The sequence below is a fragment of the Gopherus evgoodei genome, unplaced genomic scaffold (genome assembly GCF_007399415.2).
Source record: "Gopherus evgoodei ecotype Sinaloan lineage unplaced genomic scaffold, rGopEvg1_v1.p scaffold_103_arrow_ctg1, whole genome shotgun sequence".
Lineage (NCBI taxonomy): Eukaryota > Metazoa > Chordata > Testudines > Testudinidae > Gopherus > Gopherus evgoodei.
In genome coordinates, this window is record NW_022059766.1 from 149,245 (window position 1) to 173,005 (window position 23,761).

General features: G+C 61.6%; 2 protein-coding genes across 2 annotated transcripts in view; one reads left to right on the forward strand and one right to left on the reverse strand.

The window, feature by feature from the left end:
- LOC115639679 (SCO-spondin-like) overlaps positions 1-17,281 on the forward strand; it is a 42,696-nt gene extending 25,415 nt beyond the window's left edge. Inside the window, exons 14-22 of the mRNA XM_030542621.1 lie at positions 5,668-5,806; positions 6,454-6,580; positions 9,720-9,892; positions 10,268-10,489; positions 10,841-11,006; positions 11,936-12,185; positions 14,771-14,951; positions 16,495-16,589; positions 16,855-17,281. Of these exons, the coding sequence (XP_030398481.1) occupies positions 5,668-5,806; positions 6,454-6,580; positions 9,720-9,892; positions 10,268-10,489; positions 10,841-11,006; positions 11,936-12,185; positions 14,771-14,951; positions 16,495-16,589; positions 16,855-17,281 (1,780 nt within the window). The remainder of the gene's footprint in view (positions 1-5,667; positions 5,807-6,453; positions 6,581-9,719; positions 9,893-10,267; positions 10,490-10,840; positions 11,007-11,935; positions 12,186-14,770; positions 14,952-16,494; positions 16,590-16,854) is intronic.
- Positions 17,282-20,154: 2,873 nt separating this feature from the next.
- LOC115639680 (basic proline-rich protein-like) lies at positions 20,155-23,703 on the reverse strand (the record flags this gene model as incomplete). The annotated part of the gene is made up of 2 exons (XM_030542623.1): positions 20,155-22,269; positions 23,554-23,703. Coding segments are annotated over 2 exons (2,265 nt in total), but the record flags the coding sequence as incomplete, so codon positions are not given.
- Between the last annotated feature and the right edge of the window lie 58 nt (positions 23,704-23,761).

Genomic DNA, 23,761 nt, shown 5'->3' on the forward strand with positions numbered 1-23,761 from the left:
GGGGTGTGGTGATCTGCGGGGACGGGACGGGCTCTATGGGCCCCTCAGTGACGGAGCAGGTTGTCACGGAGTCCCCGGGCGATGCTCTGGAACTGCTCCCCACCAAGCCAGGCAGGACTTTGGGGAGCCTCCTCTCCCTTGGAGCAAACTTGTTCAGGGCAAAAAGCTCACACGGCTTCACCTCCTGGGTCTGACCTTGGAGCCTTCAGCATCCTCTGCCCCCCGTGAGCTTCCCACAGTGAGTCCATCCCAGCGGGGTCCTGGGGAAACCACAGGGTCCTGCACCCCCACTTTGCAGTCAGACGTGACTCTCAGCCAGCCAGTAAAACAGAGGTTTATTCGATGACAGGAACAGGATCTAAAACAGAGCTTGTAGATACAGCGAACCGGACCCCTCGGCTGGGTCCATTCTGGGGGGCAGTGAGCCAGACCCCCAGGTCTGCCCTCCACCCTCGACCCCAGCCAGCTCCAGACTAACAACCCCTCCCAGCCCCTCCTCTCTCCTCAGCCCCTTTCCTGGGCCAGGAGGTCACCTGATCCCTTTGTCTCCAACACCTTCAGCTGGCACCTTTGCAGAGGAGGGGCCCAGGCCATCAGTTGCTAGGAGACAGAGTGTCAGGCATTTAGGTGCACTGGCCCTTTGCTCTGCCAGATACTTAAGAACTGCCATGGGGACACTGAGGCACCAACACAGTACTCAGAGAAAACATTAAGAACTTTCCCAGTTCGTCACATCTCTCCCCCCTTCGAGACCGAACTGAGCGAGGTCACTCCAGCCAGTGACCTGGGGAAGTTCGAACCCACCAAGGTTCCCATGGATGCCCCAGCATCTCTCCCATCTCTTGGTGTGAGTTACACCAGGACAGTCCAGTCTCACGCCCTCCCTTAGGTCGGGTGTGCTTGATGGCACTTGCAGGCCGCATGTGGGAAGGTTTATGCAGCCCACACCCTTTGCCACCCCAGTACCCCTGGGGTTCAAGCTGGGATTGGGTCTTTTCCCAGCCCTCTGGTCTGTGATTCGGGCTCCCTTGGTTAAGAGCCCCCATCTTGGCCTTTGCCAGCTCTGGGCTTGGGCAGCCGCTTCCCACTTTGTGGCCCAGACACAACACCTCTGCCGTCCCCCCTTGCACTTTCCAGCTTTTACCATCAGTCCCACCTCCTTGAGGCAGCCCAGCCCCCTCTTCACCTGGGACACCTGTTCCTCCCAGGTCTGGCTAAAGATGCACATGTTATCAGTGTCTGCCAGGGCCAAGTTCTCCATCCCTCTCAGCTTGTCTAGAATCTCCCCAGGCCTAGGCATGGGGTCGGCATCGGACACTGTGATGGCTTTAAGCTTCTGATAGCCCCCATAAAACCAGATCATCCTGTCTCGCTTGGGGATCAGCCCCATGGGTGAGGCCCATGGGCTGTAAAATGGCTGGATCCCATCTAAAGCCAGCATGTCCCTGACCCCTCTCTCCAGGTTCTGGGCTGCTTTCCCAGTGACTCTGAACGGGGAACACCTGATGGGGAGATTGGCTCCCACCTCAGGGAAGAGATCCCCCAGGGGGTCTTCCCCCTTCTCCATCCAATCCTCCCCCTTCAGGTCCAGGGGTCCCCTCACTCTCCTCCCATCCAGCAGCTCAAATGGGAAGAACCCTGTGGATTCCTGGGGCACCACCAGCTGCCTCCCGATTCCCCCCAGTTCTACTTCCCCTTGGGGAGCCCATTCTCGGTACAGGAATCCCTTCTCCGGCAGGACTCTGTCCCTGCAGCCTTCCCCAAGGAGGTTTGCAGCGCTGTGGCCAGCAAGTTCTCTCAGCTTCTCCAAGGAGGGATCCCTCTGCAGCTCGGTCTGGGATTCAGCAGCTGGGGCAGGGAGTGGGACCTGCTCCCTCTCGCTGGCTGGGCCTGAGGTCACAGCCCCCCTGAGCCCTGTCCCTGGTAGCTCCCTCCCTGCTGTGTAATCACTTCCCAGCAGCACGTCTGGACCAGGCAAACCTGGTTGGCAGCTGACCTGCCCTGCCCGGGTGTCCCCCCACTCAGCTGGGGTCTCAGCTCCCCCCGTGCTCAGCGCTGCCCTTGCTGTCCCAGTGGGGGCAGGCAGCGAGCTCTCTGCTCTGGTCACAGCATCAGAGCCAGCGTGAGCCCCCTCTCCGGTGTGCAGGGGGGCAGGGAGCATCTCTCCCTCCCACTCAGCCCCAGGGGGCTGGTTACAGGTAGGCAGGTATCCTGAGCCCAGCAGCCCCTCTCCCCTGCCAGCCAGGTTATTTGCATTTTCACCGACCATTTCCATCCTAGCCAATTGGTTCCCTGGATTTGAATTCAAACCCTCGGCCGTTACAGGAGCGGGGCCTGGATCCTGTCCCATGGGGAGACAGTCACCCCCCAACAGGGCCTCCCAGCCGATATCCTGGAGAACCCCAACTACCAGCCAGCCCGACCCCTTCTGGGTCTGCACAGGGATCTGGGCCATAGGCAGGGTGAGGGGCTTCACCCCAGGGAACTTCACCCAGGTCCCACAGTCCCTCAGCATCTGGGGCTGCACCACCACAGTTCTCTCTGTCCCAGGGTCTCGCCCCTGCAGGCGTGTTTCCCCACTGACCCCTGGGCAGCCCCTTATGTCTCTCTGCTCCACCATCACCAGTCCACGCTGCTGCTGCTTCTCCTGCAGCTTTTCCTCGGGCTCTTGCTTTCTCTCATGGTCCTCTCGCTCTCTCGGGCTCTGCTCCCATCCCATCCGTCTCCTATCTCCTGATGGGGAACCCAATCGTGAAGACCCTCATCTGATTGGGGACCAGACTCCCGGGGATGCCTGGCTGATGCTCCAGCTGCTCTCAGATCCTCTTGTAGCCCCATCTGGGCCAGGAATCTGCTCCTCAGAGCGGTGCTTCTCCTCCAACTGCATGATTAACTGTGCCTTGGTGAATTTCCTCATGCGTAACCCTCTCTTTGTGCACAGGATCACAATGTCCTTCTCAAGGAGATGGTGATAGGCCATCACCTCACCGTTCCCAAGTGGCTCTGGACTCACAGGCCTGTGTGCTCTTGGCTCCCCCATGGTTTCCAGGAAGAACCCCGGGTGTTCCAGCCCTTCTCGTGATCACCACCTCTTTACCAGGGTCGAGCTGCAGACTCCTCCGCCCCTGGGACTGCTCCTGCAATCCCTAGGGGAACCCTGCAACTGCAAAAATCCTTCTCTCTCCCGGGGTCGAGCGGCAAGCTCCTCCGCCCCTGAGACTGCTCGCTGCAGTCCTCAGGGGGACCCCGTTACTCCAACAGTCCTTCTCGCTGGTCACACGCTCCCAGAGGTTAACTGCCCCCTGAAACTGTCCCTTTCTGAGCCTTCAGCACTCCTGGTCCTCATTATCCCTCCTTTGTTTTACTGCTCCCCAGTCACTTACTGCAAGCAGCGCCATTCACGGGGTGCAGTACCTCCTGCCGCTGCCACCAGTTGTCATGGAGTCACTGGGCGATGCTCTGGAACTGCTCCCCACCAAGCCAGGCAGGACTTTGGGGAGCCTCCTCTCCCTTGGAGCAGACTTGTTCAGGGCAAGAAGCTCACACAGCTTCACCTCCTGGGTCTCTCCTTGGAGCATTCAGCATCCTCTGCCCCTCCGTGCGCTTCCCACAGCGAGTCCACCCCAGCGGGGTCCTGGGGAAGCCACTGGGGCCTGCACCCCCACTTTGCAGTCAGACGTGACTCTTAGCCAGCCAGTAAAACAGAGGTTTATTCAATGACAGGAACAGGGTCTAAAACAGAGCTTGTAGATACAGCGAACCGGACCCCTCGGCTGGGTCCATTCTAGGGGGCAGAGAGCCAGACCCCCACGTCTCCACTTCACTCCTCGACCCCAGCCAGCTCCAGACTAACAACCCCCTCCAGCCCCTCCTCTCTGCTCAGCTCCTTTCCCGGGCCAGGAGGTCACCTGATCTCTTTGTCTCCAACACCTTCAGCTGGCACCTTTGCAGAGGAGGGGCCCAGGCCATCAGTTGCTGTCAGAGTGTCAGGCATTTAGGTGCACTGGCCCTTTGCTCTGCCAGATACTTAAGAACTGCCATGGGGACACTGAGGCACCAACACAGTACTCAGAGAAAACATTAAGAACTTTCCCAGTTCGTCACACAGGGTCAGTCCCCGTCTCACAGCTCAGCCAGCCCATGATCCCACCCTGCCCGAGGGGAGAACAGCATTGTGTGGGGAGCCCCCTGCCTCCTGGGGAATCACTGGGAGCCCTTCTCCCTCGCCCAGGCAGCTGCACTCCACTTTCCCATACAGCTGACCCGTGGGAGCCAGCTGAGGTCACTCAATTAGGGTGAACTGCAAACAGAACGGGGCAGACAAACCCCAAAAGCTGGTAGTTGTTCCAATACTTCGATTTACCAACCAGCCCAGAACATCTATTTTACCATATAGGTTATTCAGAAGTCCAAACAACGCAGTTCCCTTAAAGTGTCCAGACACATACATCAGATATGATGATGGTTACTGAAAATCTTATCTCATCATATAAAAGAAAAGGTTCTTCCAATCCCAAAGGGTCAGCCACACACCCAGGTCCAATTATAACTTAGATCTTACCCAAAATACACGCTTAGAGCCAATTCTTATTAACAAAGCTAAAATTTATTAAACAAGAAAAGAGAGAGAGTGTTGGTTAAAAGATCAGTCTACAGACAGACTTGAATTCAATTCTTGAGGTTCAGATACACAGCAGAGGTGAGCTTGTAGCTGCCAAAATTCCTTTTAGAAATAGTCCAGAGGTTATAGTCCAATTTCCATATTCAGGGTGGCTCCAGTCAGTGACTGGGGATCTCAATTCTTGTGGCTTAAGGTTCCCTCCTCTTGAAACCCAAAGCAGATCTGAGATGAAGTAGGATCATGTCCCCAGATTTTTATACATTTCCAGCAGCCTTTCGGCCTGAGAAAACAATAAGCTTAACTCTCCTTCCAAACATCCTGGCAATTAGCACAGGGTAATTTATCCATTAAACAGTTCAGATACAGGTTACCACAACCTTCAAAGAGACACATAGACAATAATTCTATTTCCCTCAAGTATCTTCCTAATATTCCTGTGTGGATCTTTGAATCAAAGCTATAGCAATAGACAAGACTTGTTTGCTTACATCACAAGACCTGAGCAAACACCTCTCCTTCTACCTCTGACAATGCAGATTTGCATTTCAAAGCTCTATTTATTTACATATTTTCCTAATAAGTCCTTAAGGTTCACCCATGGGTCAGGTCAGTCTGTGAGTTAATTAACTCTTCCTGGCCCTGTCACCTTTCAATGAGATACTAGTTCAGACTCATAACATCACTCCTGGGTTCGTGCCCAGCTCCTGTGGGGTACCTCCCGCGAGCTGCAGAGGAGACCCACCCAGGTGAATCGGGCCTGGTGGGGCGGGGGCGGGGCAGCGACTGAACAAAGCTACTTGAGTGGAACCAGAGAGACGGGTGGCAGCTGGGACACGACAGCCAGGAGCTGCTGGGGACCCCTGGGTGGGTGCCCAGGCTGAGCCTCACCACGCTGGAGATGTCCCTCCTGGAGATGCCCCTCGCCATGTCCAGCGGGCCCAGGCACCTACAGCAACTTCCCAGAGTGCATGCCGCGGCCCAGCTTATGGCAGGGAGCCCAGTGAGCTGTGGTGACCCTGTGTCCCTCTCTCACCCTGTCCCTGCAGCACGTGCCAGGGTGGGCGCTGGCGCTGCTCGCAGGACAAGTGCTCGGCTGAGTGTGCCCTGATCGGGGACCCGCACTATGTGACCTTCGACCAGAAGCGCTACTCCTTCCATGGCGTCTGCGAGTACATCCTGGTGCAGGTGAGGTGCCAGGCTGCTGGGGGGAGTGGGGTCTGGTGCCTTGGGAGCTGCCGTGGGGCTGGGGGGCCAGGGGAGGGGGGGGTCTGGAGCCCTGGGAGCTGCTGTGGGGCTGGGGGGCCAGACTGCCGGGGGGTGGAAGGTGGGGTTTGGTGCTCTGGGCTGCTGGGTGTGGGCCAGGCTGCCGGGGGGAGGGGTGTCTGGAGCCCTGGGAGCCACCTTGGGGCTGGGGAGCCAGGAGAGGTGGGGTCTGGTGCCCTGGGAGCTGCTGTGGGGCTGGGGGGGGCAGGCTGCCGGGGGGTCTGGACCCCTGGGAGCCGCCGTGGGGCTGGGGGGCCAGGGGAGGGGGGGTCTGGAGCCCTGGGAGCCGCCGGGGGGCTGGGGGCCGGGCAGGGAGTGCCCAGTGTGCTGGACAGGAAGGGAATCCCAAGGCATGCAGAGCCTGGCCACTCAGCGTTGGTTCAGCTCCAGAGAGACCCTCCAGTAACAAACCAGAGCAGAGCCCCGCGTCCACAGCCCAGCCCGCACAGGGCCCAAAGAGCGGCGGGCAGGTCCCAGTCCGGCCGGGGAGGAGTGGCGGGGAAGGGCTGGGGAGCCGCCCTGGGGCTGCGCCTCCAGCCCTCACAGGTTGGGGGACCGTTGCCTGGCAGGACTTTGTGGACTGGAAGCTGCTGATCACGGCGGAGAAGGGGGCGTGTGGGAGCAAAGGGGCCGTGAGCTGCCTCCGGGCCCTCACGGTGACTGCGCACAGGACCTCCGCCCGGCTCCGCACCACAGGTCAGCTTGGCTTCGCCGGCGGGGGGCGCAGCTGGCAGTGGTTTCCCCAGGAACTGATATGGGGAGGCGGGGTGTCAGGACCGATGAGATATAAAAGAGGTATGAATACAGTAAATGTTCTGTTAGGATAATGCAAATTTAACATAAGGAAAATGCAAGTTACACCAAAGCACATAACAGGTCTAGATTTCTAAAAACATATATATTTTTTTTTAAAATATGTTTAATTTAAATTGACTTTTGAAAAGTAAGCCATCGTGGGATAAGAGGGAAGGTTCTCTCATGGATCGATAACTGGTTAAAAGATAGGAGACAAAGGGTAGGAATAAATGATCAGTTTTCAGAATGGAGAGAGGTAAATAGTGGTGTCCCTGTGGCGTCAGTACTGGGCCCAGTCCTATTCAACATATTCATAAACAATCTGGAAAAAGGGGCAAACAGTGAGGTGGCAAAATTTGCAGATGATACAAAACTATTCAAGGTAGTTAAGTTCCAGACAGACTGCGAAGAGCTACAAAAGGATCTCACAAAACTGGGTGACTGGGCAACAAAATGGCAGATGAAATTCACTATTGATAAATGCAAAGTCATGTACACTGGAAAACAATCTCAACGATACATATACAATGATGGAGTCTGAATTAGCTGTTACCACTCAAGAAGTGATCTTGGAGTCATTGTGGACAGTTCTCTGAAAACATCCACTCAATGTGCAGTGGCAGTCAAAAAAATGAACAGAATGCTGGGAAGAATTAAGAAAGGGATAGATAATGGGACAGAAAATATCATGTTGCCTCTATATAAAACCATGTTACACCCACATCTTGAATACTGTGTGCAGATCTGGTCACCCCATCCCAAAAAAGATGTATTGGAATTGGAAAAGGTTCAGAGATGGGCAACTAAAATGATTAGGGGTATGAAACAGGAGCAGAAATTAACATGACTGGGAATTTTCAGCTTAGAAAAGATGACTAAGGGGGGATATGACAGAGGTCTATAAAATCTTGACTTGTGTGAAGAAAGTGAATAAGGAAATGTTATTTACACCTTCATATAACACAAGAACTAGCAGTCACCCAATGAAATTAATAGGCAGCAGGTTTAAAGCAAACAAAAGGAAGTACTTCTTCACACAACATAAAGTCAAGCCGTGGAACTCTTTGCCATGGGATGCTGTGAAGACCAAAACTATAACAGGATTGATAAAAGAACTAGATAAATTCCTGGAGAATAGGTCCATCAGTGGCTGTTAGCCAGGATGGGGAGGGATGCAACACCATGCTCTGAGTGTCCCTAGCCTGTTTGCCAGAAGTTGGGAATGGGCGACAGAGGATGAATCACTAGATGATTACTTGGTCTGTTCATTCCCTCTGGGACACCTGGCACTGGCCACTGTTGGAAGACAGGTTACTGGGCTAGATGGACCTTTGGTCAGACCCAGTATGACCATTCTTATGTAAAAATTAATTGTAATAATACAAATGTTTAGTACAGAAATTCCCCAACATAATGACCTCTCAAGATAGCAACAGTGTGAGATAACAACCTTGGCAAATAATGCATTTTAAAAATCTTGGCCTACTACGAAACATATTTATATAAGTTTCCATTCCCAGTCACAAATCTAGCATTCTAGAGCAAAGTCACTAAAACATAGTCCAACAAACAAATGCTTCTTTAACGTGCCCCTCGCTTTTCCCTCCACCGCACCCCACTCACCGGTGTTGTCCTTGTTCAACGGAGAGTCAGAGTTCAGAGGTGCTTTCACATGAGTTCATCTCCCAGGTGGAGGGCAAGAAGGCACCTTGCTCGTTCCTCCAGCTGCTCCTGTTCACTCTGGCCACGTCTGTTCATTGTGCCACCGTTCACTCCACCGCTCTGTTGCCAATGGCCCTGCGCAGTCACCTTCTGCTGCCACCTGCCCCTGTGACCTCTGCGAGTTGGTCTCCTGCGGTTCCACCAGCTCTCAGTGATTTCAGCTGAGCTCTCAGTGGGGGAACCTCGCTCGCTGCTAGGGCAGACTGGGCTGTCTCTTCCACAGGAACACTGTCCCACCACAGGACTGAGCACTTAGACCTGATCGTCAGTGATTTCAGCTGAGCTCTCAGTGGGGGAACCTCGCTCGCTGCTAGGGCAGACTGGGCTGTCTCTTCCACAGGAACACTGTCCCACCACAGGACTGAGCACTTAGACCTGATCGTCAGTGATTTCAGCTGCAAGTCACTGAACAGAACAAGAGACTCTCTATGGAGCCTAATCAGCTCTGTCTCTAAACAGTGGAGAGGGGCAGATCCCCACCCTCTCTCTCTCTCTCTCTCTCTCTCGGTGCCCTCAATCAGCACAGGCTAAGTACAGTTCTACTGCCCTTTACTCATACAACAAGAACAACAACATTTCATTCCCAACTCCCCCACGCACATTCAAGTGATTTGTAACCCAGCCCCAGCCAAAATCTATCATTTGGGCAACACAGCTCTGTTTGCTGGATCCCTAGGTAGATTAGGTGTGAATGTAAATACAATCTGGTCCTGAAGCCTTTCCCCCAGCCCCCAGCTCACCATTAGCTGTCAGGGAAAGCTCATTGAGACTTTGCTTACAAATCATCATTTGAAATTATTAGATTGGCCAACATCACCGAAATGAATGCACTGACATTGTCATAAAAAAACCCAGCTGTATAAGGAAGCTAGTCTATGTTCATGCTTTTCAAATCTATTATACTTTCAGATACACGTATTTTATCACACACTGTATCTGCTTTTAAAGTGTGTATTAATGTTTCAATTTCAATTCAAATTTCCAAGCAGTCACTAAATTGGCATGTAACTAGTTCACAAAACGGAGGGTGGAGGGGGATTGGGGAAATTCAGGAGGGGTCTAGGGAAATCACTAGGCTGGCAGATGCTTGCAGAGATGGGCAGCCTGGAGGGATCACGGGATTGCAGGAAATGCACCGGCTCCAATCTGGCCCCAGGGTGCGGGGCTGGCTGGCTTGGGGCTGGCTCTGATCTGCCCAGGGTAGGGGATCAGCTCGCAGGTGGTGGATCAGGGAGTGGGGTTGGGGGCCTCTCTCTCTGTCCAGTTCTCCCTTGCCCCCCTCCTTTCCCATCTCCTCTCTGGCCCTTCCCTGCTGCAGGGGACGTGGCCGTGAACGGGCAGGAGGTGGCCCTGCCCTTTACCAGTGCTGACCTGAGCATCCGACGGGCCTCATCCTCCTTCCTGCTGCTCCAGGCCTTCGGGGCCCACGTGCTGTGGGGGCTGGAGCTCCCCACCGCCTACATCACCCTGCAGCCTGGCTTCGCTGGCAAGGTGAGCCCAGCGTGCTCCTGGTGCCCCCGGGAGAGCCCTCGCTGCGGGCTTTGCCTGCACTGCTCAAGGAGAGAGGAGCTCAGCTGCGGGAGTTGGCCGAATGGCCGGCTCTGAGTACCGGGAGTGGGGTCCGGAGCCGCCCAGGCCAGTGTGGCCGGTGCCAGGTCTCTAGTGACTGGCATTGCAGATCCTGGTCTGAGGGAGGTGGTGGGTCTTAGCCCTGTGCCTGGCACAGCAAGAGTCCACGTCCCCACACCCGGCTGCAGGCCTGGCACCTGTCAGCTTCCCTGCTGTGTGTGGGGAGGGGGAGCTCCCTGGCTGCCCCCCAACCCCTTGGGGCTCAGGGCTGGCACCCTCACCCACCTTCCGCGGCAGGTGCGAGGCCTGTGCGGCACCTACAACTGGAACCAGCAGGACGAGTTCACCACCCCCGCCGGGGACGTGGAGTCCAGCGTCGCCGCCTTCGCCAACAAGTTCCAGGCATCGAGCGAGTGCCCCGCGCTTGGCTCCTTCGCCTTCGACCCCTGCGGCACCTACGCCCAGCACAGGGAGTTCGCCGAGGCCGCCTGCGCCGTCCTGCACGGCTCGGCCTTCCAGGTACCCGCCCCGGGGAGTCCCTGAGACCGCGGCGCTGGGTGCTGTGTCTGAGTGTGTGCGTGCTGGGGACGGGGCGGATCCAGGAGTGTTCGCCGTGTGCCTCTGGCAGGGGTGTGGGCCTGTCTGCCCTGAGGGACCCCGGTCACCCCATGTCTGTGTCACGCATGCCGGACGGTCACGGGACTGGCCCTCTCCACGTGTGCTGTCCATGTGCCCATGCATCTGTGGGGCTGGTTTGTCAAGTGCCGCCTTGCGCTCTGCCCCCAGCAGAGGCCCCCACAATGGAAGGGCCTGGAGCCCGGGCGGCTGCTCTGAGCCCCTGGGTGACGAGCCCCCTGCCATGTCCCACAGCCCTGCCACGACCTGGTGGAGCGGGAGCCCTACTACCAGCTCTGCCTCTACGACGTGTGTGGCTGCTCGGCCGGCGGGGACTGTCTGTGCAGCGCCCTGGCTGCCTACGCCAGGCAGTGTGCCCAGGAGGGGGCGCCGGTGCCCTGGAGGAACCAGACCTTCTGCGGTGGGTGACGGCCTAGGCTGGGCCCCACTGGGCGTGTCTGGGGAGGGGAGCCCTGCCTGGCTGGGTGTCAGCCTAGCCGGGGCAACAAGGATAGAGGGTGGGGCTGGGGAATGGGGAATGGGCAGGGGGCTGGCACCACAGAGCAGACAGAGCTGGGGGATGGGCTTAGGAGAAGGGGATGGATGGGGATGGGTACTGGAGAAGAGGTGAGGGAGGGGATGGATGGGGGATGGGTGCTGGAGAAGGAGCGGGGGAGGGGATGGATGGGGGATGGGTGCTGGAGAAGGGGTGAGGGAGGGGATGGATGGGGGATGGGTGCTGGAGAAGGGGCGGGGGGAGGGATGGATGGGGGATGGGTGCTGGAGAAGGGGCGGGGGGAGGGATGGATGGGGGATGGGTGCTGGAGAAGGGGTGAGGGAGGGGATGGATGGGGGATGGGTGCTGGAGAAGGAGCGGGGGAGGGGATGGATGGGGGATGGGTGCTGGAGAAGGGGTGAGGGAGGGGATGGATGGGGGATGGGTGCTGGAGAAGGGGCGGGGGGAGGGATGGATGGGGGATGGGTGCTGGAGAAGGGGCGGGGGGAGGGGATGGATGGGGGATTGAGAAGGGGTGAGGGAGGGGATGGATGGGGGATGGGTGCTGGAGAAGGGGCGAGGGGAGGGATGGATGGGGGATGGGTGCTGGCGAAGGAGCGGGGGAGGGGATGGATGGGGGATGGAGAAAGGGCGGGGGAGGGGATGAGCGGGGGATGGGCATTGGAGAAAGGGCAGGGGAGGGGATGGATGGGGGATGGAGAAGGGGCGAGGGAAGGGATGGCCAGGGGATGGGCTCTGGAGGATTGGGGTTGGGGAACGGGGCAGGTATCTCTGTGAGGGAGCTGGAAGTGCCTGCGCTAAGGCCCCCTGGCCCCCTCTCCTTCTCCCCACAGCGGTGCCGTGCAGCGGGGGGCAGGTCTACCAGGAGTGCAGCGCCCCCTGCAGGAAGAGCTGTGCCGACCTGCGCCTGGCGGAGGCCAGCTCGTGCCAGGCCCTGGCCGTGTGCGTGGCCGGCTGTAACTGCCCCGAGGGGCTGGTGCTGGACAACACCGGGCAGTGTGTCCCGCCGGGCACGTGCCCCTGCGAGCACGGGGGTGAGACCTACCCGCCCGGCAGCAAGATCCACAGGAGCTGCAATGCCTGGTGCGTAGCCCTGCTCCCTCCCTGCTGCGCTGGGCATAGAGAGGGTCGCACCGCCTGCCCCATCACCTCCCGCCGAGCTGGTGGGGCAGACTGTGCGCCCAGCTCCCCAGCACGGCCCGTGGCTCTGCGCCACCGAGTTAGTGCCTGGGGAGAGAGGGCTCCACGGCTGCCAGCAGCCCAGTCCCACCAGCACCCAGCCAGAGCGGGACATGGAGACTGGGAGGCTCAGGGGGGTGGGGAATGGGGCACGGGGCCTTTCCCCATAGGGGGCGCTGGTTCCCATCCGGCCCCAGGGCAGGGACTGGCTGTCTCAGGGGGGTGGGGAATGGGGCATGGGGCCAGGTCAGAGTGTAACTTGCTGCTGGTGGTCCCTGTGTGAAAATCCTCCAGCACAGCAGGCTCAACTGTCCCAGCAGAGAGAGCACAGGCAGGCTGGGCCAAGGGCCTGCCCTCCCCTCTTCCCCTAGATGGGACCCCTGTGGGCAGGGCTGCCGCTGGTGCTCAGGAGTGGGGGGAGAGGAACCCAAACTGCCTGCAACTGCTATTGCAAGGAGCCTCTGGGGCCCGATCCTTCCCCCTCAGGATAGGAGTAACTCCTGCTGACGTCCCCGGGAGCTGCTTGTATCCTGCTGTGGGAGAATCTGGCCCCTGTGGGCTATTCGTAGCATGTGTACATGCGGAACTCACTGCCACAGGATACTGCGAAGGACTTAGCAGCATTCAGAGCTGGGTTAGAGGTTGCTGAGAGAGAGGCCTGCAGGGATGTGCTGGGCCAGTGACCCTAGGGCTGCCAGCACTCATGTGTGGGGGCCGGAGCTGCTCCCCAGCTGAGGGGAGGAAGGAATGGTCCCCATGGACCGTGTGGTGAGAGGAGGGCAGGAGAGCTGTGATTGGAAGCGAGGAGGGCCCTGGTCTCTCCCTCCAGATTGGGTGAGGTGGTGGTAGGAGATGTCTGATGAAATCACCCTATGGCCTGTTTCTGATGGCACCACAGGATAGGTTGATTTCATTGAATGTCTCTGCCACATGACGCCGGCTCTGGCCCTGCGCGTGGCCTCAGCCACGGACAGTCTCCCACGCTCCGGAGAGCCAGGAAGTTCTGGGAGGGTCCTGGCCCGGGGATGCACATTCAGCAGGGAACCCCAACCCCTGGTAGGGGAGTCCAGGGAGACTGGCAACCGCCTGGCTGGGCCCTTCTGCCAGCACATGCCTGGGATCTCACCAGCTAAGCAGGGTAGAGCCAGGTCACTACTTAGGTGAGAGATCTCCTGGGGGCTGCAGGGAGTGGCGCTCTCCCCTCAGTCAGTGCTGACCCCAGTGTGGTGCTGGGCTGCAGGGAGTGGGGCAGGGGCTTGGCAGGGGGCACTAGGGAGTGGGCTGGGGGCTCGGTGGGGGGAGTGGGCTGGGGCAGCAGGGGGCACTGGGCCGTGGGGAGCAGGGCAGGGACTCAGCTTGGGGCACTGGGCTGCGGGGAGCAGGGTGGGAGGCAGCAGGGGGTGCTGGGGAGTGGGATGGGGGCTCGCCAAGGGGCGCTGGGCTGTGGGGAGCAGGATGGGAGGCAGCAGGGGGCGCTGGGGAGTGGGATGGGGGCTCGCCAAGGGGCGCTGGACTGCGGGGTGGGGGCTCAGCAAGAGGCGCTGGGCTGCGGGGAGCAGGGCAGGGACTCAGCTTGGGGCACTGGGCTGCGGGGAGCAGGGTGGGAGGCAGCAGGGGGTGCTGGGGAGCGGGGTAGGGGCTCGCCAAGGGGTGCTGGGCTGTGGGGAGCAGGATGGGAGGCAGCAGGGGGTGCTGGGGAGAGGGGTGGGGGCTCGCCAAGGGGCGCTGGGCTGTGGGGAGCAGGATGGGAGGCAGCAGGGGGTGCTGGGGAGCAGGGCAGGCTTGGCGGGGGGCTCTGGGCTGCAGGGTGGGGGCTCAGCGGGAGGCATGCTCCCATCAGTCAGTGCTGCCCCGTGCTGTGCTGGGGCGCTGGGCTGCCATTAGGGACTCCCAGCCCTTTTTGGGACGGGGAGAGGACTGGCTGGCTCCCAGGAGCTCTGGGCAGGGGGCCCGGTCGCCTGACCTGGCTCGCGGTAGGCAGGGTGACCCCCAGTCCCGTGGCAGAGCCTGGGCTGCCCTGTCTCCAGGGGCTCCAGTGACTCTGTGTAGAGCCTGCGAAGGGTGGGGGGACCCCAGCAACTGAGAGGTGCCCACGGGCTGCACTGCCAGGACTTGTGGGCTGCCCCACTCCTGAACCAGTGCTGGGGCTGTGCCCGTTCCAAAGCGGCGCTGAGTCTCCTGGGACGGGGCCGCTGCGCTCTGGCTGGGGACCTGGGGGGCGCACAGGCCATGCGGGGGCACGAGCAGAGAGCTGGTTTTCACGTAGGAGCTGCCGGAGCACATCAGCCCGGTGTCCTGTGCCGAGCGGGGCCAGTCCCAGCTGTGTCCGGGGAAGGTGCGAGGACCCCGCAGTGGGCCGGGATGGGCCAGGGGTGAGGAAAGCTTCCCTCTAAAGCCTCCGTCCGAGGTGGAGGGTTTGATCCCTTCCCTTGGGTCTCCGGCGGGCTGGTCGCTGTGGCATTCCCCTTACCCGGGGCCCTGCCTTGCAGCGTCTGCGTGAACGGGCTCTGGAACTGCACTGAGGAGAGCTGCCCCGAAGCCGCCTTCTGCCCCGGGGAGCTGGTCTACGCCCACGGGTCCTGCCTGCGCACCTGCGCCACTGCCGAGGGCAACCTGAGCTGCCCGGGCCTCTCCGACGGCTGCGTCTGCCCGCCAGGCACCGTCTTCCTCGTGAGTCTCCCGTTCCCTCCCCGGGCTCTGCCCTGGCCTGGGAGCCGTGCGCCGGGCACGGGGGCAGTCACGGACTCCAGGCTCGGGGCTGCACCCCCAGCTTTGGGGCAGTCTCTGGGAGGCCCCTTCTCTGGGCCAGCCCCCCTGGGGGTCCCGCTCAGCCTCCAGGGAGAGCCATGCGGCCTCACCGCCCCCTAGACTGGCCCTCTAGGCCTGCAGCCCCCCCGCCTCCCGTGAGCTCCGGGCAGCAAGTCCCCCGAGACAGCCCCTGAGGGAGACTCGGCCGCTCGCAAGGATCAGGGCCCCTCGCCCAGCCCCAGCAGGGCCACTCCCAGCGCGGGCACAGCCGGGTTCACTCGTTAGCTGGCGCCCGGTCTAGGGGCCCGTCGGGTAGCCCGCGGCAGTGAAGGGTGAAGCAGGGTCCGTCCTGGCCAGCCCCGAGCCCAGCCCGGCTGTGGGGAACCCTCGGGTCCGGTTCCGTCCGTCCATCTGTCTGTGCGGCCTCCTTGGTCAGAGTCCAGGTGAGAGCCCCGACTGCTTCCTGCGACCCCCACTCTGTGTTCTCCCGCTAGGGATCCTTGTCCAGCCCCTGCTGCAGAGACGGGGGGTGAGGGGGAATCTATCTCCCGCTGGGTCTTGGCTGCTATTTGTCAATATCCGGGTGTCACGGATATGGGGGAGTCCAGCTCTGCACCCCTCTTCCTGGGACCCACAGTGATTCTCAGCCAGCCAGTAAAACAGTTTATTGGACAACAGGAATGCAGGTTACAGCAGAGCCTGGAGGCCCAACCAGGACCCCCCAATTGAGTCCTTCTCGGGGTTCAGGGTGCTTGGATCCCAGCATAGGATCCCCTGAATTCCCATCACCCAGCCCCAAACCGAAACTGAACTGCCCCTCCTCCAGCTGGCCGATTCCTTTGTCCAGCTTCCCAGGCCAAGGTGCTGACACACTTCCCCCCCCACCTGGCTCAAGTTACAGGCTTAAAGATCCTGTCCCTCACCTAAAGACATCCCCGGCTCTCCCATCCCCCCCACAGACAGCCCCTACTCCATCACACCGGGCAACTGGATTTGCCTGTTGTCTTCTCAGGAGCTCCACTGAGATGGGGACCAGGCCCAGCCAGCTAGGGGCACCCACACACATGTCTCAGCCTGCCCTGAGAGCAAACACCCCGTTCCCCTACTGGTAACAAAGCAGCACATAGGGGAAACTGAGGCACACACAGGTGCTCAGAAACATGACAAAGCATCCCCACATTGTGGTAGAGCTGGGGGCATTCCCAGCCCCTCCAAGCAGAGGCTGAGTCCCTTGAGCAGGGGAGTCGCCAGGGAAGGGGAGATCTTTCACCTCCAGACACCTAGGTTGACCTCCTGCTTGGGCTTGAGCTGCAGAGGAGGTGGCCTGGATCCCACTGCCAGGAGAGCCCCTTCCCCTCACAGACCTGCCCAACACAGAGTGAGCTGGGCCACTCCTGCCCTGCTCTGGTCTCCTGGGAACCCTGGGGCCTTGAGGCCATTCTCACGCTCCCCTTCCTCCTCCCAGGACGAGCACTGCGTCTCTCCGGACGAGTGTCCCTGCCACCATAATGGCAGGCTGTACCAGCCCAACGACACCATCGCCAAGGACTGCAACACCTGGTAAGGGATCCGCGGCCCAGCCTCTCCTGGCTGGCGGCCCTGACCAGGGACTGCCATGTGGAGCGGGCGGGAGGTGGTGTGGGGCTGCTGTGGAGGGCAGGGCTGGGGCTGGCGCAGGAGCCAAGTGGGATGTGCCGGAGCTGTGCCTTGGGCTGGCGGTGCTGCTAGGACCCGGAGTGGTGTCAGGGCCCAGGGCTGGGTGTGCTGGCGGTGCCAGGGTCTGCAGCGTGGCTGAGTCCCGACACCCCTCTCCCTTGCTGTGCAGCGTGTGCCGGAGCCGTCGCTGGCAGTGCAGCAGCCACCACTGCGCGGGGACCTGCGTGGCCACAGGAGACCCACACTACATCACCTTCGACGGGCGGGCCTTCTCCTTCCTGGGGGACTGCGAGTACGTCCTGGCACGCGAGGGCAGCGGCCTCTTCACCGTCACCTCCGAGAACGTGCCCTGCGGCACCAGCGGCGTCACCTGCACCAAGTCTGTGGTGGTGGTGATCGGGAACACCGTCGTGCACCTGCTGAGAGGTGGGGGCTGGCTCCCTGTGGGGGGGATCGGGAACACCATTGTGCACCTGCTGAGAGGTGGGGGCTGGCGCCCTGTGGGGGGGGATCGGGAACACCATTGTGCACCTGCTGAGAGGTGGGGGCTGGCTCCCTGTGGGGGGGAGATCGGGAACACCGTCGTGCACCTGTGAGAGGTGGGGGCTGGCTCCCTGTGGGGGGGATCGGAACACCAGTCGTGCACCTGCTGAGAGGTGGGGGCTGGCTCCCTGTGGGGGGGGATCGGGAACACCAGTCGTGCACCTGTGAGAGGTGGGGGGCTGGCTCCCTGTGGGGGGGGATCGGGAACACCATTGTGCATCTGTGAGAGGTGGGGGGCTGGCGCCCTGTGGGGGGGATCGGGAACACCGTCATGCACCTGTGAGAGGTGGGGGCGGGCGCCCTGTGGGGGGGGATCGGGAACACCGTCGTGCACCTGTGAGAGGTGGGGGGCTGGCGCCCTGTGGGGTGGGATCGGGAACACCGTCATGCACCTGTGAGAGGTGGGGGGCTGGCGCCCTGTGGGGGGGGATCGGGAACACCGTCGTGCACCTGTGAGAGGTGGGTGGCTGGCGCCCTGTTGGGGGGATCGGGAACACCGTCGTGCACCTGTGAGAGGTGGGGGGCTGGCACCCTGTGGGGGGGGATCAGGAACACCGTCATGCACCTGTGAGAGGTGGGGGGCTGGCGCCCTGTGGGGGGGGATCGGGAACACCGTCGTGCACCTGTGAGAGGTGGGGGCTGGCGCCCTGTGGGGTGGGATCGGGAACACCGTCATGCACCTGTGAGAGGTGGGGGGCTGGCGCCCTGTGGGGGGGGATCGGGAACACCGTCGTGCACCTGTGAGAGGTGGAGGGCTGGCGCCCTGTGGGGGGGGATCGGGAACACCGTCGTGCACCTGTGAGAGGTGGAGGGCTGGCGCCCTGTGGGGGGGGATCGGGAACACCATCGTGCACCTGTTGAGAGGTGGGGGCTGGCACCCTGTGGGGGGGGATCGGGAACACCGTCGTGCACCTGTGAGAGGTGGGGGCTGGCTCCCTGTGGGGGGGATCGGGAACACCGTCGTGCACCTGTGAGAGGTGGGGGCTGGCTCCCTGTGGGGGGGGATCGGGAACACCGTCGTGCACCTGCTGAGAGGTGGGGGCTGGCGCCCTGTGGGGGGGGATCGGGAACACCGTCGTGCACCTGTGAGAGGTGGGGGGCTGGCTCCCTGTGGGGGGGGATCGGGAACACCATTGTGCATCTGTGAGAGGTGGGGGGCTGGCGCCCTGTGGGGGGGGATCGGGAACACCGTCGTGCACCTGTGAGAGGTGGGGGCTGGCGCCCTGTTGGGGGGATCGGGAACACCGTCGTGCACCTGTGAGAGGTGGGGGGCTGGCACCCTGGGGGGGGGATCGGGAACACCATTGTGCATCTGTGAGAGGTGGGGGGCTGGCGCCCTGTGGGGGGGATCAGGAACCCCGTCGTCCACTTGTGAGAGGTGGGGGGCTGGCGCCCTGTTGAGGGGATCGGGAACACTGTCGTGCACCTTCTGAGAGGTGGGGGCTGGCTCCCTGTGGGGGGGGATCGGGAACACCATTGTGCATCTGTGAGAGGTGGGGGGCTGGCGCCCTGTGGGGGGGGATCGGGAACACCGTCGTGCACCTGTGAGAGGTGGGGGGCTGGCGCCCTGTTGGGGGGATCGGGAACACCATTGTGCATCTGTGAGAGGTGGGGGGCTGGCGCCCTGTGGGGGGGGATCGGGAACACCGTCGTGCACCTGTGAGAGGTGGGGGGCTGGCGCCCTGTTGGGGGGATCGGGAACACTGTCGTGCACCTTCTGAGAGGTGGGGGCTGGCTCCCTGTGGGGGGGGATCGGGAACACCATTGTGCACCTGTGAGAGGTGGGGGCTGGCGCCCTGTGGGGGGGGATCGGGAACACCGTCGTGCACCTGTGAGAGGTGGGGGGCTGGCGCCCTGTTGGGGGGATCGGGAACACCGTCGTGCACCTGCTGAGAGGTGGGGGCTGGCTCCCTGTGGGGGGGGATCGGGAACACCGTCGTGCACCTGCTGAGAGGTGGGGGCTGGCTCCCTGTGGGGGGGGATCGGGAACACCATTGTGCATCTGTGAGAGGTGGGGGGCTGGCGCCCTGTGGGGGGGGGATCGGGAACACCGTCGTGCACCTGTGAGAGGTGGGGGGCTGGCGCCCTGTTGGGGGGATCGGGAACACCGTCGTGCACCTGTGAGAGGTGGGGGGCTGGCACCCTGTGGGGGGGGATCGGGAACACCATTGTGCATCTGTGAGAGGTGGGGGGCTGGCGCCCTGTGGGGGGGGATCGGGAACACCGTCGTGCACCTGTGAGAGGTGGGGGGCTGGCGCCCTGTTGGGGGGATCGGGAACACCGTCGTGCACCTGCTGAGAGGTGGGGGCTGGCACCCTGTGGGGGGGGATCAGGAACACCGTCGTGCACCTGTGAGAGGTGGGGGGCTGGCGCCCTGTGAGGGGGGATCGGGAACACCCTCGTGCACCTGCTGAGAGGTGGGGGCTAGCTCCCTGTGGGGGGGGATCGGGAACACTGTCGTGCACCTGTGAGAGGTGGGGGGCTGGCGCCCTGTGGGGGGGGATTGGGAACACTGTCGTGCACTTGTGAGAGGTGGGGGCTGGCACCCTGTGGGGGGGGGATCGGGAACACCGTCGTGCACCTGTTGAGAGGTGGTGGCTGGCTCCCTGTGGGGGGGGGGGATCGGGAACACCGTCGTGCACCTGCTGACAGGTGGGGGGCTGGCGCCCAGCGCCCTGTTGGGGGGGATCGGGAACACTGTCGTGCACCTGCTGAGAGGTGGGGGCTGGCGGCCTGTAGGGGGGGATCGGGAACACCGTCGTGCACCTGTGAGAGGTGGAGGGCTGGCGCCCTGTTGGGGGGATCGGGAACACCGTCGTGCACCTGTGAGAGGTGGAGGGCTGGCGCCCTGTAGGGGGGGATCGGGAACACTGTCGTGCACCTGCTGAGAGGTGGGGGGCTGGCGCCTGGTGCCCTGTGGGGGGGATCAGGAACCCCGTCGTGCACCTGTGAGAGGTGGGGGGCTGGCGCCCTGTTGGGGGGAATCGGGAACACTGTCGTGCACCTGTGAGAGGTGGGGGGCTGGCGCCCTGTTGGGGGGAATCGGGAACACTGTCGTGCACCTGTTGAGAGGTGGGGGGCTGGCACCCTGTGGGGGTGGGATCGGGAACACCGTCGTGCACCTGCTGACAGGTGGGGGGCTGGCGCCCAGTGCCCTGTGGGGGGGGATCGGGAACACTGTCGTGCACCTGCTGAGAGGTGGGGGCTGGCGGCCTGTGGGGGGGGATCGGGAACACTGTCGTGCACCTGTGAGAGGTGGGGGCTGGCACCCTGTGGGGTGGGATCGGGAACACCGTCGTGCACCTGTTGAGAGGTGGGGGCTGGCTCCCTGTGGGGGTGGGATCGGGAACACCGTCGTGCACCTGTTGAGAGGTGGGGGCCCGCGCCCAGCGCCCTGTGGGGGGGGATCGGGAACACTGTCGTGCACCTGCTGAGAGGTGGGGGCTGGCGGCCTGTAGGGGGGGATCGGGAACACTGTCGTGCACCTGCTGAGAGGTGGGGGGCTGGCGCCTGGTGCCATGTGGGGGGGATCAGGAACCCCGTCGTGCACCTGCTGAGAGGTGGGGGGCTGGCGCCCTGTTGGGGGGAATCGGGAACACTGTCGTGCACCTGCTGACAGGTGGGGGGCTGGCGCCCTGTGAGGGGGGATCGGGAACACCGTCGTGCACCTGTTGAGAGGTGGGGGGCTGGCTCCCTGTGGGGGTGGGATCGGGAACACCGTCGTGCACCTTCTGACAGGTGGGGGGCTGGCGCCCAGCGCCCTGTGGGGGGGATCAGGAACACCGTCGTGCACCTGCTGACAGGTGGGGGGCTGGCGCCCAGCGCCCTGTGGGGGGGGATCGGGAACACTGTCGTGCACCTGCTGAGAGGTGGGGGCTGGCGGCCTGTGGGGGGGGATCGGGAACACTGTCGTGCACCTGCTGAGAGGTGGGGGGCTGGCGCCTGGTGCCCTGTGGGGGGGATCAGGAACCCCGTCGTCCACTTGTGAGAGGTGGGGGGCTGGCACCCTGTTTGGGGGGATCGGGAACACTGTCGTGCACCTGCTGAGAGGTGGGGGGCTGGCGCCTGGTGCCATGTGGGGGGGATCAGGAACCCCGTCGTGCACCTGCTGAGAGGTGGGGGCTGGCGCCCTGTTGGGGGGAATCGGGAACACTGTCGTGCACCTGCTGACAGGTGGGGGGCTGGCACCCTGTGAGGGGGGATCGGGAACACCGTCGTGCACCTGTTGAGAGGTGGGGGGCTGGCTCCCTGTGGGGGTGGGATCGGGAACACCGTCGTGCACCTTCTGACAGGTGGGGGGCTGGCGCCCAGCGCCCTGTGGGGGGGGATCAGGAACACCGTCGTGCACCTGCTGACAGGTGGGGGGCTGGCGCCCAGCGCCCTGTGGGGGGGGATCGGGAACACTGTCGTGCACCTGCTGAGAGGTGGGGGCTGGCGGCCTGTAGGGGGGGATCGGGAACACTGTCGTGCACCTGCTGAGAGGTGGGGGGCTGGCGCCTGGTGCCCTGTGGGGGGGATCAGGAACCCCGTCGTCCACTTGTGAGAGGTGGGGGGCTGGCACCCTGTTTGGGGGGATCGGGAACACTGTCGTGCACCTGCTGACAGGTGGGGGGCTGGCGCCCTGTGGGGGTGGATCGGGAACACTGTCGTGCACCTGCTGAGAGGTGGGGGGCTGGCGCCCTGTGGGGGGGGATCGGGAACACTGTCGTGCACCTGCTGACAGGTGGGGGGCTGGCGCCCTGTGGGGGTGGATCGGGAACACCGTCGTGCACCTGCTGAGAGGTGGGGGTCTGGCGCTCTGTGGGGGGGGATCGGCAACACTGTCGTGCACCTGCTGACAGGTGGGGGGCTGGCGCCCTGTGAGGGTGGATCGGGAACACTGTCGTGCACCTGCTGAGAGGTGGGGGTCTGGCGCTCTGTGGGGGGGGATCGGCAACACTGTCGTGCACCTGCTGACAGGTGGGGGGCTGGCGCCCTGTGGGGGGGGATCGGGAACACTGTCGTGCACCTGCTGACAGGTGGGGGGCTGGCGCCCAGCACCCTGTGGGTGGGGATCAGGAACACCGTCGTGCACCTGCTGAGAGGTGGGGGGCTGGCCCTTATTCCCAGATTTGGACCTTAGCGTCCAAAATATGGGGGTTAGCATGAAAACCTCCAAGCTTAGTTACCAGCTTGGACCTGGTACTTGCTGCCACCACCCAAAAAATTAGAGTGTTTTGGGGCACTCTGGTCCCCCTGAAAAACCTTCCGTGGGGACCCCAAGACCCAAATCCCTTGAGTCTCACAACAAAGGGAAATAATCCTTATTCCCTTCCCCCCTCCAGATGCTCCTGGAGAGATACACAGACACAAGCTCTGTGAATCCAAACAGAGTAACTTGCCCTCTCCGTTTCCAATCCTGGAAACAAAAAGTACTTCCCTATTTTCCCAGAGGGAATGCAAAATCAGGCTAGCCAATACAACCCACACACAGCTCTACCCCCTGATTTCTTCCTCCCACCAATTCCCTGGTGAGTACAGACTTAATTTCCCTGAAGTAAAGAAAATTCCAACAGGTCTTAAAAGAAAGCTTTATATAAAAAAGAAAGAAAAATACATACAAATGTTCTCTCTGTATAAGATGATACAACACATGGCTAATTGCTTAAAAGAATATTGAATAAACAGCCTTATTCAAAAAGAATACAAATCAAAGCACTCCAGCACTTATATTCATGCAAATACCAAAGAAAAGAAACCATATAACTTACTATCTGATCTCTTTGTCCTTACACTTAGAAACAGAAGACTAGAAAACAGAACTACTTCTCCAAAGCTCAGAGGAAGCAGGCAGGCAGACAAAAGACTCAGACACACAATTCCCTCCACCCAAAGTTGAAAAAATCCGGTTTCCTGATTGGTTCTCTGGTCAGGTGTTTCAGGTGAAAGAGACATTAACCCTTAGCTATCTGTTTATGACACACCTGCTGACAGGTGGGGGGCTGGCGCCCTGTGAGGGTGGATCAGGAACACTGTCGTGCACCTGCTGAGAGGTGGGGGTCTGGCGCTCTGTGGGGGGGGATCGGGAACACTGTCGTGCACCTGCTGAGAGGTGGGGGTCTGGCGCTCTGTTGTGGGGGATCGGGAACACTGTCGTGCACCTGCTGACAGGTGGGGGGCTGGCGCCCTGTGAGGGGGGATCGGGAACACTGTCGTGCACCTGCTGAGAGGTGGGGGTCTGGCGCTCTGTTGGGGGGGATCGGGAACACTGTCGTGCACCTGCTGACAGGTGGGGGGCTGGCGCCCTGTGGGGGGGGATCGGGAACACTGTCGTGCACCTGCTGACAGGTGGAGGGCTGGCGCCCAGCACCCTGTGGTTGGGGATCAGGAACACCGTCGTGCACCTGCTGAGAGGTGGGGGGCTGGCGCCCAGCGCCCTGTGTGAGAGGATCAGGAACACTGTCGTGCACCTGCTGACAGGTGGGGGGCTGGCGCCCTGTGGGGGGGGATCGGGAACACCGTCGTGCACCTGCTGACAGGTGGGGGTCTGGCGC